Source organism: Sinohyriopsis cumingii, chromosome 6, assembly GCF_028554795.1.
Source record: "Sinohyriopsis cumingii isolate HCF-2022 chromosome 6, ASM2855479v2, whole genome shotgun sequence".
In the NCBI taxonomy this organism is placed as follows: domain Eukaryota; kingdom Metazoa; phylum Mollusca; class Bivalvia; order Unionida; family Unionidae; genus Sinohyriopsis; species Sinohyriopsis cumingii.
Genome location: NC_142966.1, coordinates 78,357,199 through 78,376,386, shown reverse-complemented (window position 1 = coordinate 78,376,386; position 19,188 = coordinate 78,357,199). Strand labels below are relative to the sequence as shown.

At 33.6% G+C, this 19,188-nt stretch overlaps 1 protein-coding gene across 1 annotated transcript in view; it reads left to right on the top strand.

The window, feature by feature from the left end:
- LOC149797278 (transmembrane protein 45B-like) overlaps positions 1-18,903 on the top strand; it is a 37,176-nt gene extending 18,273 nt beyond the window's left edge. Inside the window, exon 2 of the mRNA XM_089961985.1 lies at positions 5,510-18,903. Coding sequence (XP_089818111.1) covers positions 5,561-6,445 — 885 coding nt within the window. The 5' untranslated portion in view covers positions 5,510-5,560 and the 3' untranslated portion in view covers positions 6,446-18,903. The remainder of the gene's footprint in view (positions 1-5,509) is intronic.
- Positions 18,904-19,188: the final 285 nt, after the last annotated feature.

Genomic DNA, 19,188 nt, shown 5'->3' with positions numbered 1-19,188 from the left:
CCAAGCCCTCTCTCATTTATCATCAGAGAATTCATCCTGTCTCTTCTCTGGTTCAGAGTCTCAAATTTCCAGACAATCTTCCTTGGATGATTTGTTTAATGAGAGAAATTACTTATTAATTCTGGCTTCTCTCAGAACTTTGATTAATTTTGTGATGTGAATTTCTTTTAAAAAAATGAATTGTCCAAATTTGGCACAGATAATCCCAACCTGAAGGGCTTTGGAATTTATACAAATTATGCAAGTCTGTCATCAGATATGGCCACCATTACCGAAACAACATTTTTAAAAAATATAAAAAATAAACACTGAACAGAATTTGATCAGATTTGACACAAACCATGCCATCAAAAATACTTTTGTAGTACAGTATGTAGAAAATTAGATGGTTTGCCTTCAGATATGACTGTCATGACTAAGAAATTCAAAATAGACACTTACATTGTATCTAAAAAGAAAACTGTAAAGAATTTCTTTTCTAAAACTGTTGAGTAGATTTTGACCACGCTACAGAAAGTTTGTACATATATATTATGCCAATCAGTGATAAAATATGGCTACTGTAAATAAAATTGAAAAACTTTAAACATCTAAGAAACGGCTCAAAAGAATATGAAGAAATTTGACAGACAGCAGCCTGGAATAAAGTACTTTCAGCTTTCTGCAAATGATGCTGGTTCACTGCCCAATATGACTTTTACAACTAAAAGTAGAAGTAACTTCTTCCCCTAAAACTGCCCATCAGAAATCGAACAAAATTTGACAGAAAGTAATCTGGTAATAAGAGCTTTTAGATTTGTATAATGTGAATTAATTTTCAGGCATTATCACTTTTAAAAATGGAAAATCTTTTGGTTTACTTCTCAAAAACCACTCAGTAGAATTTTATCAATTTTACAGAAAGCATTTTGGCTGAGGCCATTTTGCTTTAAATATGGCAGCTGCTTTTAAAAATAGGAAAATCCATAATAACTTTAAGTATGGCTGCTGCTATTAAAAATAGGAAAATCCAAAATAACTTTAAAGAAAAAAGACACTTAAGAGACTCAGGTCAAATTGGACACAAAGTGTCCACCGTCTTGAACATCTTTCAGGTAGATATTGGTTCTGTTCCATGATCAAATATAACTGCCATTTACTAAAGGTAGAACACATTTACAAAACTGTACCTAAACAAAATTCTTTAGAATTTGACCTAATTAGACACAAAATGTCCTGGCTTGACGGACTTTGAATACTAAACAAATTATGCTTTTGTGCTGTCGAGTTTAGATGAAGACCAAAAAAAACACCAAAACACAATGGAACAGCTGCTCTACATTCAACAGGGTTGGAAGAATTATCCATAGAAAGCATAATATTGACACAGATTTCATGGCTGACTGTGCTTGCATCTTGGCTAATGGGCAGATAGGTTGACATTTGCAGGACTTGAGTATTGATTGTCACATGTGTGTATATGTGTTTGATTTTTAATGTAGCTTTAACAATTTTTCAGTCATATAGTTATGATGTCTGCAATGTGGCAGTTTATAATGATGTCTAGCACTGGGGCATCATGCTGCAGACATGTAGTATCATGTCCCACCCAGTCACATTTTATCCTGACACCAGGTTGACCAGTCGTGACACTAACCTCTTAATGCTGAGCACCAAGCGAGGCAGCTGCTATTTGGCTGGGATTCAAACTTGCGACCTCACACATCTAAGGCTGAAGCTCAAACTACATAAGCCACCAAGCGGTTTGATTGCCATGAATTTTGGTGTTATCATGGTTATCTGAATATGCACCTATTGACAAATTTTTGTGATTTTTGTAATAGTTACAGCCCTTTTTGACAAGTTGTTGTAATTTTTTAACAAAGATACAACCCTTTGTGACAAATTATTGTAATTTAAAAAAAATAGTTACAGCCCTTTTTAACAAATTGTTGTGATTTTTGTAATAGTTACAGCCCTTTTTTTTACAAATTGTTGTGATTTTTAAGAAAGTTACAGCCCTTTTTGACAAATTGTTATGATTTTTTTTAACAGTACAGCTCTTGTTTTACAAATTGTTGTGATTTTTAAAAAAAGTTAGTCCTTTTTGACAAATTGATATGATTTTTGTAATAGCTAAAGCCCTTTTTTTAATACAAATTGTTGATTTTTAAAAAAGTGACAGCCCTTTTTGACAAATTGTTGCGATTGTTGTAATAGTTACAGCCCTTTTAGACAAATTGTTGTGATTTTTTAAATAGTTACAGCTCTTTTTGATAAATTCCTGTGATATTGTAATAGTTACAGCTCTTTTTGATAAATCCTGTGATATTGTAATAGTTACAGCCCTTTTTGACAAATTGCTGTGATTGTTTTAAATAGTTAGTCCTTTTTGATAAATTGCTGTGATTTTGTAAAAATAGTTTTAGCCCTTTTTAACAAATTGTTGTGATTTTTTAAAAAAGTTAGTCCTTTTTGACAAATTGATATGATTTTTGTAATAGTTAAAGCCCTTTTTTTAATACAGATTGTTGATTTTTAAAAAAGTGACAGCCCTTTTTGACAAATTGTTACGATTGTTGTAATAGTTACAGCCCTTTTAGACAAATTGTTGTGATTTTTTAAATAGTTACAGCTCATTTTGATAAATTCCTGTGATATTGTAATAGTTACAGCTCTTTTTGATAAATCCTGTGATATTGTAATAGTTACAGCTCTTTTTGATAAATCCTGTGATATTGTAATAGTTACAGCCCTTTTTGATAAATTGCTGTGATTTTGTAAAAATAGTTTTAGCCCTTTTTAACAAATTGTTGTGATTTTTTAGAAGTTACAGCCCTTTTTGACAAATTGTTGTGATTTTTGTAATAGTTACAGCTTTTTTATTTATTGTACTGATTTTTGTAATAGTTACAGCCATTTTTGACAAAGTGCTGTGATTTTTTAAATAGTTACAGTCCTTTTTGACAAATTTTTGTGATGTTTTAAAATAGTTATAGCCCATTTTAAAAGATTGTTGTGATTTTTGTAATAGTCACAGCCCTTTTTGACACATAGCTGGACACATTGTTAGAATGAATGCTGTGGATGAAACTAGGTGAATTCTCAGCTTTGAGTACATTGCTTTGAAACTTAGTTTATCATTAGGGTACAAGGTCATCATCTGGGTTCAAGGTCATCATCATTGCTTATTGACCAGTAATTGTACTTGCACTGTTTTCAGAATGGACTCCGGATATTTTGGACTTGCAGTACAGTTGGATTTAATAATTAATATATAACAGAAACATGTGAACTTAACAGTTCTCGCAATTGTACTTGTTACGTATTATGATTATTACATTAAGATGCACATAATTATTGACTTAGCACTGTACTGTAGTCATTGTTGTAGGAGGTATTCTTTATTATTCACCAATGGGGGCAATACATGGCCATCATTAAACTGCCTTTAGGATTAGAGTTACAAATGGCTTGAGGTAATACTTGTGACATATTATGGTCAATTTTTGAAGATGTCAGTTTTAATCTATAATTGTGCTTTCATGATTTTTGCAACAGTTATTGCCTTTGTTTATTCACAGCTAGAGGCAATAGGTCATGAAACTACTTCCAACTTATTTCATCATGAGAAATATTGAGATATATTTATTTATGTAAGCCAATCGCAGCACTCCATTCCTCTCATGTTTGGTCTGGTTACCATATGTACTTGCTTATAAATCAAGTAAAACTGCAAACTGCATTCTGTGCCAGCAAATCAAATTCTTTGTGTTTGTTCTACAGTTTGCAGTTGGACTAAACATGTAAGTGAGTATATACAGTACTTGTCTAAAGCTTCCACATGTGACAACTTCTCCAGGGTGTGTCAGATAAGTGATTTTTAAAGCCACTCCTAGTGATGTAATTATATAAATAGATAAAACCAGGTTGCAGGTGTAGTTTGCACCTGCCTGATGTAAAGGGTCAAGTATCCAGTTTAAAGTGTACCTTTGCAATTACAGAGATATTTGTTTCTACCAAACTTTATACATGCATTTTTAGCAGGAGGACATATGTAATATTTGCAAAAACTTATGGGATTACAACCTCAATATCCAATCTTGAAATGGTAATTGGCTTAGATGCAAACATACTGTATATACTGGCTTACATGGTGTTGACTGATCTTCTATCCAGGTGCTTGCCAAAGAAGAGTCTTTCTTGCCAGCAAATTCTAGCAATTTATATTATTGTAAATACTTGCTTTCAAGGCTGATTAAATGGCAAACAAAATAAACTTTGAGCTGTTGTAGCATTATGCACTAGCAGTTTAGGATCTATTTTTTCTCCTGATTTCTCCTTTAAAAAACCCCGCATAGAACCAGATATGCTGGTGCATTTTGCAAGAGCTTATCTGGGTCTGTGCAGTTTGACTTGGCATATAAGTGAGTATATATTGGTGTACAGTATATAATGATTACTGTAGTTTTTATATTCTTGTAAGTGTTGTTATTATACATTATATGGTTGCTGTACGGGGTTTGATCTTGAGTTCATGGGAGGAAAAACAAAGCAAATAGCCTGGAGGGGTATGTGCAAGTACATCAATATATGCCAAGTACCTGAGAACTAGACAAGTCTCCTAATGCAATAATGCAATCATCTGCAATGGGAGATGGTGATGCGATGCAGATGATAATGTAGGTTATATATGTAGGATGGTGAATCCTTAGGAACTGAGGAGACTTCATCATTTTTACAGATCAGAAGAGCTGTCGTCAGTGGTCTGTCATCTTTCATCTGTCTTCCTGTTATAACAAGTTTATTATCATGACATGTCTTAAACTACTTTGAGGATTTCCATGAAACTTGAGACACACATTCATCCCAAGGTCCAGTTGGTCATACCTGAAAATGGTGCCACTGAATCATCAAATATGAAAATAGACCTAAGCGAAAACAATGCTAACATGATGTACAATGTTGTAACCATGGCAGCCATCTTGAGAATGTTAGATTAACATGGGGGTTTTCAGCAGAAGATTTCTTGTGATGTCTTGTTGGTCCCAAATGTCCTTATCCCTGCAACGCAGAGTGTGCATGAAGGGGATTAAGTGCCCCACTGCTTTGGGTGCAGTAAGAAAATAAAATCACAAGAGCTGTAAAGTAGTATGAAATTGTTCCCTTTTCTTGACCATTTTGTATTGTGCATGAAAGGGCTAATGTAGATTTGTATAAAAACAAACCATAAGTTAAGTAATGACTTTTGTATAATTTAAGTAATTACTTTTGAATTGGTAAGTTTCCACAGCACAAGTGCTCGTATAAATAAGTATATTAAATTTTTCCAGTATGTAGCCAGCATTTGTTAAGCACATCAATAGCACAAGTAACATATCCATCCATCTGCAGTTATTTAATTACCTCATATGTACATAGCGATTCATTCATCATCTTACCTATCCCAGGTATCTTTCATTACATCTACCAATGTACACCCCCACCCTTATTTTACCATAACCTTGTATTATTTTTTTTAAATTTTCAGATACCTTTGCAGTTCTCATCCAGAAAGTAAGGTCAGATTTCATTCTTGACAATGGGAAGTTTTGGAGGCCATGTTCTTCCTGGATCCTTCTTCATTGTTATTGCCATCTGGTGGATATTTCACATCTTCAACCGCTATTATGGGTCACGCAGGAGAAATTCACAGTTTACTTCCACGGCCATTTTTTCTTGCAGTTGTCTCTCAGGATGGCTTAAGGAATGGCCATTTGAGGCAGCTGTAAAAATCTTTTTTGTAGTCATCGGATTCTCACTAGAAATTTATACAGGATTTTCAGAAGGAAGATTTGTAAATATTGGTAATGGCCAACATGCAACCATGTTTTTCTATTTTGGCTTGACCGGAATCATAGACATCCTAATGTATTATCGAGCACCACTTCCTCCAGATACAGACTACGTCATGATGTCCATGGCTTTGATTGTAGAAGGACTGCTTTTTAAATTCCATCTCCATGGTCGCCCAGACATGGATGTTTTACTCCACACTTTGCTAATTTACACAATCGGGGCCAACATAGTTTCGGTTTTTGTTGAGATGAAGTACAGACATAATGTTTTGGCACCCTTGTCTCGCAGCTACTTCCTTCTGCTGCAAGGAACATGGTTTTACCAAATTGCCTTCATTCTGTATAATCCAATAGAGGGGGCAATACCATGGGACTTAGGTGACCATGAACAAATGATGATCGTTACAATGTATTTCACATGGCATGCCGGTTTAGATATTCTCATTATACTGGCCATAGGGGGCGCTGTTGCTTGTTTACATCGCAGACTTGGTCCATATTCTGATGATTCCGTATCCATGAAGAGGCTGATTCACACCAGTCCAAATGGACAGACTTTTGTGAGCTTGAACGATGACAGTGAAAGTGAAACTGAATTTCAAACCCCCATGAATGTAAGTGTTCATTAGTTTATGGATCGTTAGGCATACCTGTCAGGAGAGATGAATCATGTCCTTGCAATTCAATTCCATTTGAAAGAATATTTTTAGAGTATTTTTGTTTATGGTATCTGTTAATTTTATTTTGTAATTTTCTAACATCTGTTATATTGACAATGTTTGTATTCTTCATAAGTGCCTCATATGTTGGTTATATGTAATGCATAATCATGTTCATGTGAATACATGGTGTATACTGTTTACTTTCATTTTCAAGTTATGTGATAAATACCTCCTTTAAAATTTGTTTTGGATTATAGAAATGTAATTTTTTTTCTTTGTTTTGTTAAGTTCCTGTCATCATTACCAAACTGAATGAAAACCCAACCATTGTTCTGTCTGAGAGTTTGATCGTTCGGATATTTTTGTAAATTTATTGATGTATTTCAAGCTCGTTAATGTAAATGGCAGTAAATTTAATCTTGGTACTATAATTACATTTTTATCACATAAGTAATAATTTACCCCAAAACCATCCATTTTAATATTAATTTTAATCATTTCTTAAGTTGTTTGAATTTGTCATTGTTTCATCAGAAGTTTCTTTAAATGTTGCATTCTTGTGAGGGAGGTGGGGATTTCATATGCTGAAGTATTTCATTGATACTATGGCAGGATGCTAGTATTTCATTTTTATTAGTCAACTTATTCATTAGGCATGTAGATAAATTTGTCTTACTGTTCTTGGTTAATTGGATGAATTTTTGTCATTAAGTGCAAGTCTTGAATATTTACAGTATGATTGATACTAAGATAATGTGTCAGTGCTACAGTTTGGTATCTTTTACAAAGGAGTGGACAAGCATGCACCATTTGTTATAACCACAGGGTCACAATTTGAAACAATGGAACATTTTTTTTAATAGAAAGCAAGATAGCTGGTAACAGTATTGTTGATATCTTCTTTTGTATTAAGTAAAAATAAAAATAAAATGATAATATGTATCAGTTAATGTAAAAAATGAATGGTTTTGAGAAATACATGGAGAAGAACTTTGAAGGAAGGCGAGTAGGGCACAAATACCACAGGTGGTGGTGCAGGGGAGGTGGGAACTGTACAGTTAAAACAAACTTTCCTTAGAACATGATAGACTCCAGTTGCACCAGACCTACATGTTTATTGTTAATATGATGATAGCTTTCAAATCAGCATACTTCCTCTATCATGTGTCCATCTAGTGGGGACATCTACAGGTACAAATTGAGCCTCTTTAGACCTTGTACTGCCACATTTTAAGATCACATTCAGTTCCAATCATGGGATTATTCTTTGGATTCTGGAAGCTTCCTTATGTACACTGTTCTGCACTTTCTTGGATTCTCCATCTGTTTTTAGAGTTGGACCTGTGCACACAACTGAGCTTTGTGGATGAAATGTCTTACATTAATGCATCTCCTGACTCTCAACAGTTTCTCTCCTGATGAAATCAAGACTCGTATATATAAAACTAAGGCTGATGCACATAAAATTAAGACTCTTGCACATAAAATTCAGACACAGGCACATGAAATTGTGACTCATGCACATGAAATTCAGACTCAGGCACATGAAATTGTGACTCTTGCACATGAAATTCAGACTCAGGCACATGAAATTGTGACTCTTGCACATGAAATTCAGACTCGGGCACATGAAATTGTGACTCTTGCACATGAAATTCAGACTCAGGCACATGAAGTTCAGACTCAGGCACATGAAATTGTGACTCTTGCACATGAAATTCAGACACAGGCACATGATACCATAATGAGGAACTGCTCTTGTAAGTTGGAAACCTCAAGAAAACTGGGACATGAGGTCAGTGCACCAAGGTCTTCAGGGGTGGGACCAGTAGCTTTGGTACAAGTTGTTAGGGACTTGCCATAATCGTCCAACTCTTCCTAAGATTCTTCTGAGAGGTCTGAAGTTCTGCCTAAGAATTTTCCTGTGTAGTGTGAAGTAAAAGGCAAATTGTTGTAAGCATATGTTTTTAAATACTATACACATTGCATCAAAAGAGCACTGTGTACAGGTAATATGGATGATATTCTGTTAATCAGGTGTTGTGTAATTGATGTAAGTGCAAAAAAAATTGTTTTCACAATTTGGCATTTTGTTTCTGAACGGTTAAGCTTGAACTATTAGGAAATATTCATTGTTTTATAATCGTTGTTAAATATATATAGGATAACAGCAAGTCATTCCATAAATTTAATGTGTGAGTTAAAAAATATGTGAAAAGATCATGCAGACATTTTCTTGTGTTGTTTTTTCTCCTTTTCGTACTGCAGTGGCTAAAAAAATGTACTTGGGAGTTTCGCTATTTCTGGTGTATAGGACTTGAAAGAACAATCAACTTGAGTGACTTATTGTCTTTACTTATCACTTTTCAGACGTTCACAGCTGGCTGCAGTCCACTCATTCTGTTTGATACACGTTAATTAGTCCTTTCACAGATTTCAGTTAATACTAAGTATCATATCCAACTGATTTCAATTTTAAGATTTTTGAATACCATCAAACAGAATGGTGGAAAACAAAAGTTAATACATAGGCAACAACCTTGGGTTATTTATCTCGGTTAAGAGCAGATTCCACCTAAGTATGCATAACAATGAGGTGATCCTACACCTGATTGGTTAGCTTTGTTATCACTCTCTATACTGGATTTTTTTATCTGATGTGAATCAGATTTACATGTGTATATGCTTATATCGTTAAGATCTTACACAAATTCTTGAATGAGCAAGATCCATACAAACTAATAAGGTTATCTTGCATATGATTTGCTGAGCTTGTTACCCATCTGGAAACCACATTTTGGGATCGATTTTGATCAAACTTTGAATATATGCTTATATATCATCAAGATTTTAGATAGGTTCCATAATGAACAGGATCCACACTAATGAGGCAGTCTTGTATCTGACTGGTTAAGATTGTTAACAATCAGGAGGCTTCTATGCTTATATCATTAGATCTCAGATGCATACTAATGACGTGATCTTGCATTTGATTGGCTGAGCTTGTTATCACTCTGGGCATATATCTTTTATCAGATTTTTATCAGACTTGGAACATATGGTTACCATTAACACATTGGATTGGTTCAAGATTGAATGATATGCATGACTTGGTTTGTCTGTACTTTTTACCAGTCTGGAGACTGTATTTCTCATCTGATGTTGATCAAGCTCGAATAATTGGTTTATGTCTTTAAGATCTTGGCTAAAGTCGATAATGAGCAAATTCATTGCATATTAATAATGTAATCTTGCATTTGATTGGCTAATTACTTCATTCTCTGGAACCCATATCTGTGATCAGACTTGGAATTATGCTTCTGTCATCAACATGTTGGACTTTTTCAGTAATGAGCAAGAGCCAAGCATAAAGTACATTTATGAGGTAATCAAGCATGTGATTGTGAGGATATTAACACTCTGGAATCCATAATTCTAATCAATGCATATTAATGAGGTGATCTTGAATATGATTGGCTAAGCTTGTTAACAAACGTGAAGCAATTTTTTTGAAGGGGGTTATTATCATCAGGATCATTATTGACTTAAGTTGTGAGCAAGAGACTGTACATATTTTTTATGCCTTTACCATTTGAATGAATATTTATCAGACTATAATAAAATAGATATAGTCGTAATAATATAATGTTCGGAAGTTCATTTACATAGTTAGTGTTTGTATAATACTATATAAGCCTGCTATGTCAAGAAGGCAGGTGAACATAACCATTTTGGCTTCTTGATAATATTGTGTGATGTAATTGTTTTGGTTATCCTCCAATATATACATGTCTGTCTGTCTGTATTTGTAAGGATAATTGATTTCCCATTCTTTGTCCATGAAAATAGACAATGGGATTTTCCCACTCATTATAATGTTTGCAGTAGTTATTAGCCACTTTGTGCATAATTGGATTTATCTGTAATTTTGTACAGCTACTCCAAAAGAGGCCATATTTCTCACTCATCTTACAAGAAAGACTTCCAAAAGATTGGAATGGAATTGGTTTTGTGCAGTAAGCTTTTGGATTTTGATCATAGGGTGTGGCAAACAATCTGGAGTTGGAATGGGGGGAGGGGTCATCTGTGAATCAGTAACTTGGCAAGAAAAGCTTGGGATTTCTTGGTTTCCTTACAGATTTAGGAATTATTCCAACAGCTTTCATGGATCCTTGGTGAAACATGAAATTAGTTCAGGAGAAGAGGTATTAAGATTATAATTTTCTGGATCTCCATCTCAGGTTCTCAACTCCTAACTTACATAGGTAGTTATTTTCTTCTTTTTTTGTGTGCTTCATGGCACATTTGGTGGGAGAATACAGTGTTAAACTTGTTCATTCTTCTGTCCATCCAGCTAAGAATTGATCTCATTTATCTGGCATTGGTGGGATATTCCTGTTCCATGAGCACATTTCTGGTTGATTTTCTTTTATGGGTTGTACATTTTTTGTGTCCTTGTGTTGTGATTTTCAAATTGGGACATAGAGCACTGTTCATAACCATTTGCCATATATTGTATCATTTGTATATGTTGATAGCTTTCGACCAAATGAAATCATGGCTGAAGGTAGTATAGCTTTTCATGAAAACACACCAGTTGGAGGAATGATGTACAAGCTCTGGTATATATATAATCAATGTCCAAATTCCTCCATTTATTATCTTGTACTTGAATATGATATTATTACATAAAGTTTTGGATTTCAGCTGAAAGATTTAATTGGATATTGTGCTGTTTTATACATGTTCATGTTTCATGCAAACTTGAAAAAAATCCTTGAACTGCCAATAATAACTCCATGATTTTCCAAAAAGTAGATTTTATATTTATTCTGTAAAAAGACCTTGAATTGGTTGAAAAACTCTTTGAATTTTTCACAAAACTCCTTGGATTTACCTGTGGGAATTCAGAAAATTAAAATATATGACTTTTTAAATTTAGAATGTCTGTTATTTACATTTTGTCCAATAGTTCATTAAATGGAATACAATTTGTGGATAAAACTACACAAGGCCATTAGGGGACAAAGTAATATATGACAAAGTACTCATTGAAAACTTGGAATAACTTGAAAATTCCTTGAAAAAAAATTATTCAGGGTTGAATGAACTGTGAGTTCTTTGTATAACAAATTATGTTTCCTGTGTGCAAAATATAAAAAAAATGTATTGGAAGCTGTACACTATTGTCACCTTATTGTATGATATAGATTGTTAGATGACTCTTAGAAAAATATTTTTGGTTCAAGTATATACTCACTTACAAGTCGATACCAACTGCAAACTGCACAGACCTAGATCTCAGATAACATAATGTGCTGACAGATCTGTGTCTATATGCAGTTTGTTAGGCATAATCAGTAGAACAAAAAACATAGACCCTGGTCTGCCAGTGCATAATAATGTGACAGCAAATCAGGGTCTGTGTTGTGTGCAGTTGGTCACTACTTGTATAAGAGTATTATGATACACCATATATACTCAAGACTAGACGAGTCAGTCCAACTGCAGACTGCACAGACCCAGATCTGCCATTGCATATTGTGCCAGCATATCTGGGTCTGTGCTGTTATGAGTAATCAGTACAACAAACAGCATTGACTGTGATCTGCAGGTGCAATTTGACTCAACTTATAAGTGAGTATATATGTTTTATATATCTCACTATATATTGATGTAACACGTAGATTTTCAGAGAAGCTCAAACAAAAATTATAATTTGTCTGTGTTGTAATGAATCCTTCTGATATAGGTATAATGCAACCATCTCTGTGGCAGAAAAATCGGATGACAAGTATTTTGGGGTAATTAATTAGCTTCTGAATTAATTGGTCATGGCTTGTATCTGTATCCTAAAATGGAACTGAAGAGCATGATCAGTTTTATGTGAGTATTTATATTTTAAGCAATTATATAGAGCATACTTAACTCTTTGGATGGCATTTATAAATGTTCATGTTAAACCTGTCTTAGGCAGCTACCTGTGTAATGTAAGACAGATGGCCTCCCAAGACAAGTATTTGCATAGCAGAATTTTTTTTATATAATAATCGTTACTCACTAAACCTTGACAAGATGCTTGTTTCAGATTTCTGATAGAGATGTTCTTTAACAGAGCTTGACTGCTTATTTAGAAAATCAAATCTTTACTTTCAAAATGCAGTCTCAAAATGAGGGTGTATTTTTCCAGTGTTTTTTTTAATGTGGAATCCATATAGATTTAAGTCCCTATACATAACATATTTGCACATATAACATGTATTTTCTGAAATATTGACTTTGTTTGAAAGTGCTTCATAGGGGAAGGAACATCAGCCTGATGCATTTAGTTGTTAGTGATTTGCTTCAAAATGCATGCTTTAGTTTTGAAGTACATGTATTGCTGTTTTACTCAGTGATTGAATCATTGGATGCTTTAATAAAACGTATATTTTGTACAAAATTGTATGATATTTCACCGTTATGTTGGTTCTAAATAGAGATGTCAAAGTACCAATTGATATTTGTTTGTTTTGACATCTTTAGTTTTGTAAGGAGTTACTTTGTGATCATGAACAAGCAGTGTTGTAATTTTATATATATGTCACATAAGTGTGTTTTCATGTGCACCAAAATCAGCTTGATTATTCAGTTTAAACTTAGGTGAATAGAATTATGTCAGTATGCAAGGTCAGTTTAAAAATCATTAGGAGATGGCTGTTGTTAAATTATAAAACTTCTACAGCAGTGCAAAATTCTTGTTTTAGAATTTAGAAGATGAAATTTCAAGCTCCAACAAATTTCTTTTTAATCTGTGGTCTTTTCTCCAGATTTATGGAACATCACAAAATTAATTTTTTGTATCAGTGGGTGGGAGTGAAGGCTAATGGCTTATTCTACGCATTATTAAGGTCACAAAATGACCTTAGTTTTTAAGTTTTTTACACATGGTTAGCCATATTTATGCATGGTTAGCCATGTTTAATTCACTCACTGGTTGGTTATATCATTCGATGGAGGGGTCTAACTTGGAAATCAATTCACCAAACCTTTTTCTTCCTTGTAATAACAAAGTGAGTTTATAGTATAGCTCTGTTGCATTGAGAATCATCAGTCACCCATCAGTCAACAGTTGCTAAGGTTAACACTCTGGATTTGTAGGATCAGAATAATTTGATAATGAGCAAGATGCATGTATATTAATGAGATTATCTTCCATCTGATTGGCTTTTCTTGTTACCATTCTCATGGCCATATTTCTGATCTGTTTTTGATCAAACTTGGAATATATGCTTATATCATGCAGATCCTGTTTGAATTTGAGAATGGCAGAGATAAATGCATACTAATGAGATGATCTTGCATCTAATTTGATAAGCTTTCTGCCACTTTTTGGAGGCTGTATTTCTGATCTGAATTTGATCAAACTTGGAATGTATGTTTGTATTGTCAAGTTGGATTATGAGCAAGATCAGCATCTACTAACAAGGTGATATGGAACTGATTGGCTGAGATGGTTGTCATTGTGAACGCTGTTTTTCCGAACTCATTTTAATTAAACTTGGAGTGTATGCTTTATATCATTAAGATTTTGGATGAATTAAGTATTGTACGAGATCCACTCTTGTTTTATTGAGCTGATCTTGCATTTATTTGGCTGAGTGTGTTGCCAGTCCGGAAGTCATATTTAAGATCCAGTTTTTATCAAACTTGAAATATGGGCTGATATCATCAGGACTTTGGATAAGTTTGAAAAAGAGCGAGATCCAAGCATACTAATGATTGACCTTGCATCTGTTTGTCCATTACCAGTCTGGACACTATTTCTGATCTGACTTTTGTATACCTGTATCATCAAGATCTTGGACATGTTCAGTAACAAGTGAACATCATGAATAGTAATGAAGTGATATTGCATCTGATTGGCTGTGTGTGTTACCTCTTTGAAGTCATATTTCTGATTTGATTTTGGTATTAGACATGAACGTCGGCTGATATCTTCAAGATCTTGGATAGGTTGGATGATAATTGTAATCTTGCATCTGATTGGTTGAGCTTGTTGCTGTAATCAGGCATCTGTTTGGCTGAGATTATTACCACTGACTGGAAGCCATATTAGTGATCAATGAATATTTGCCTATATCAGGATCTTAAAATGTTTTGACAATTAATGAGATTCATGCATATTAATCAGGCGATCTTGTATCTCATTGGCTGAAATTTTGACAATTAATGAGATTCATGCATATTAATCAGGTGATCTTGTGTCTCATTGGCTGAAATGTTTACTACTCGGTAAGCCATAAATCTGATCTGATTTTGTTCACAGTTGGAATGTGTTTGTATTATAAGATCTTGGACGGTTTTCAATTTGAGCAAAATCTACACATTTGGTAGAGTTATCTTATCAAGATTTTGGATGAGTTTGATCTATGCATTTTAATGAAATAATCTTGCATATGAATGCCTGAGCTTAGTTACTACTTTGGAGACTCAATTTTTATGAGAGAAAAATAAAATTGCTTAACCTGAAACTTGTATCTATAATCATTGAAATGGACAGGTACTATAATATGTGAGATCAGCTTACATTAAATAAATACCTTGCATTTGATTGTCTGAGCTAGTCACTTCTCTAGATCTCAAAAACTGTGTCTCATCTAGTTTCTGTTAAACTTGGTAAATATATTTACATCAGGATGATCTTGGATGACCTTGATTATGAGCAAGACAATGTATAATAATTATGCCTTTGTTATTAGTAAGGATATGTCTCAGGACAGTGTAAAATAGGTAAAATAGGTAAAATCAGCATGTAAATGTTGGGAGATAGTTTACAAGGATTAAGTCTTCCTACAATACTATATACCTGCCCTTCTCTATAGACTGTATATAGCACATACAAAACAGACCCAGATGTAGGAGAAGGTTTGCAGTGCAAGGTTAATTAAACTGTTGATTTATGTCCAGGCTGTCACTTTGGATGATTTAGGTCCATTAAAGCCCCCTACCCCCACCAAATAAAGCTATTGCTGAGAAATGGAAAGTAATTTTGTCCCCAACAGTGGTTTTCAGTTAGTTTTATTTTCATGTATAGATTCTCTCTAATGCTCACAATATATATATAATCATATTTCCTTTTAGAAAAAGTTGACTATATTGTTTTTTTTTTTTCTCGCTCCTAACCTCTTTTACAGAGTAATTGGTGTTTAAAACTAAGGTATGGAGCTTGCAGGTTATTTTTGTTGCTGGGCTTTTCCAAGCAAACATTTATTTATGTAAAGGAACCGGTGCTTATGGTTTTTTTTGCAGCATACATAATGTCACACAAGTCTTGTACTGTGTAATGGAGAGATTTTAAACTGTAGGATATCACTGTGGCTGTTTTCTAGATCTGTTAGAATACACTGTACATCAAAATGAGTACTGAAGTATGTTTGACACATTTTTTGTACATCATCAATCAATAAAAATTTCAATTATATTTTGTCTTTTGACATTTGTTACAGGGACCTTTGTTTTTAATAGTTTTTGCAAATATTGGGTTTTTTAATAGAGTTTTTGCAAATGTTGATAAATTATAAAATTATAATTATTTGTTATGAACACATGAATAACAATATGAAGTATATAAAAAATTACTGACAAGACAGAATTTTATGCATCTCTAAAGAATATCATGTTAGCACCTCAGAATATGTTTACCACATTTTTGAACAGTGACCAGTTAAGTGTCTTTTGTCATGAAACATAACTCAACATTTTGATTAATTATGTTTCTCCAGGCGCACAAAATTGTGCTTGAAATGTTAAATATGGCCTTTAATTGCTTGGAATAGCTGTAGGTCATATGATAAAGTAAATTCATTACTTAATTATTTGCTCTGAGTTTATTAATTTCCTAAATATTGTATAAATAGTTTATTTCATCTTAGAGCCTGAAATATAATAGCAGATAATGCTTGCAGTAAAAATAAAAGTTTGAAATGTTCACAGTTTTATCCTTTGGGGATTTTTTTTTTTTTAAGTCTCACCATTGAAGTTACATCTTGTCACCAAAATGTAGCTTGATTGATTACAATCTGCAATTTTCATGTCATATTGTAGTTCTATTCTTAATTTTTATGTTTACTTGTTTTCCTGCGATATTATCCTTTTTGTAGTATGTACAACTAATTTTGAAGTATTGCTCAAAAATGTACTGGTGCAAACGTTTTTTTGGTAGTCTGGTTCTGTGTTATAATTATGCCATTTTATATTCATGACATTTTTGTTTTTTTTGTCATTCATGATAATAACATTACATGTTTGTGTGAACCTCCCATAGATATTCACATCATTGATTTAGACACAGTATCAGCATAGGCGTGTTTCATATAGGCATTTCCTTCATTGTATACCTGATTTTCATTAAGAGGTTTACATATGTCCTTTCCTTTATGCAAGGTGTATATATTTGTTTATAAGCTAAGTTCAGCTGCAAACATCATATGCAGACTGGTGTCTATGTTGTTTGTTCTATTGATTACTACCAACAAACTGCATAGACCCAAATCTGCCAGTGCATTATGCAACCGCAGATCTGGGTCTGTGCAGTTTGCAGTTGGACTTGTATTATAAGCGAGTATAGACATTACTTGTCATAACTGAAACTTCTTTCTGTTTGGTGGTTTGGGCTTGGCAGGGTGGGTAGGATATTAGGGTTGAAAGGTTATTTTGCCATTTTTGCATGCAATATGTGAGTGTTTGTGGTAAGGGGATATCTTTGCTTTTTCACTTAATATATATATTGGGGATCCCAAAATCCTAATGGCTCTTGCCAGACATTTTTCTATTATAAAGAACATGGCAGCCAGATAATTGTGGAATTTAGTATAATTACATTTAAAGGAGATTATAAAATTTTACCAACAGTAAGAAAAGATTTACATAATTAATGAATCTATCATTTTTGGTTCCAGATTTGATGTTGCTTTAGTTTTAGCATTATCCTTGTTCATTAACTTTTTCTCAAATTATTAGAATTTTTTTCTTTCAGAAAACTATGCTTTAGAATTTCACCCAACAAGCAGAGTTGCTGTCTTGAAATAAATACATATCATTACTTTGATGGACATTTTTGGTCAAGTCCAATAATAAAATTTCACTTGTCCAGGACCTCAGACAGCTGTCAGTGGATGATAATAAATGTTGTTGTTACCTGCATCTTCTTGTTTTAATTAGGGTCTAGGCTACAGATATTTTGTTCGAAAGGTGTGACAACACAATGCCATTTCAAAATCTCTGGCTTATGTGTGTGCACAGTTTTCTATGTACATACACATACATGCACAAACACACACACACCAGCATAAAGAGGAAATGAAAACTATACCTTACCTAACTAATTTCATTCATTCCCCGTTGTGACACAAATGATGTTCCCTGAACAGAGTAAGCTACGAGATGGAGTTGTTGAGATGGCCAGAGAAGCTCACACATGCTAACACTTGTTGTAAACCACGCTGCTTCTGTATTTCATGGTATAAGTGTGGTAAGCCACACTGCTTCTGTATATCATGGTACAAGTGAGGTGAAACACACTACTTCTGTATTTCATGGTACAAGTGTGGTAAGCCACACTGCTTCTGTATTTTGTGGTACAAGTGAGGTGAAACACACTGCTTCTCTATTTCATGGTACAAGTGTGGTAAGCCACACTTCTGTATTTCATGGCTCAAGTCTGGTAAGCAACAATGCTTAAGTATTTCATGGTACAAGTCTGGTAAGCAACAATGCTTCTTTATTTCATGGTACAAGTCTGGTAAGCAACAATGCTTCTGTATTTCATGGTACAAGTCTGGTAAGCCACAATGCTTCTGTATTTCATGGCTCAAGTCTGGTAAGCAACAATGCTTCAGTATTTCAAGGTACAAGTCTGGTAAGCCACACTGCTTCTGTATTTCATGGCTCAAGTCTGGTACGCAACAATGCTTCAGTATTTCGTGGTACAAGTCTGGTAAGCCACAATGCTTCTGTATTTCATGGTACAAGTCTGGTAAGCAACAATGCTTCTGTATTTCAGGATACTGTTATTGTAAACCACACTGCTTCTATATTTTATTGTACAAGTGTTGTAGACCACATTGCTTTTGTATTTCATGTTACAAGTGTGGTAAGCCACAATGCTTCTGTATTTCATAATAGTTACTGTAAACCACACTGCTTCTTTATTTCATGTTACAATTATTGTAAACCACGCTGCTTCTGTATTTCATCATTAACATAAGAAATAAAGATATCCATTTTATTGGCAAAATATTTTCAAGTGGATTGCTGTATTTGGATATTTTAGGAGATAAAGAGAGAAGAAATTTGAGTTTACATAAAAAGTTCACAGTGTAGGTTTTTGTGAGCTGCTTTACAAAATTTGTATGCAATTTTAATGAATAAAATCTACATTTATATATTCTAGTACGTTGATGAAATGCATTATCTAAATTATTTCAGTTACACATTTTAATATTTTAAAATTGAAAACCAAGGTTAATTTAAAAGTAGCAAAAGGCAATCTTAAAAAGTTAATCTTTCATTTTATACTGATATTAGCAAATAATTAAATCTTAGTTTCAAAATAGGAAAGGTCAAACATACATGTGCAAGTTGCATGGGTTGCTTGGGTGATTGCTTGACCACTGAACAGAAAATGTACAGCTATCTTCAGTTGGTCACCTTGTTAATAATAAGACCAA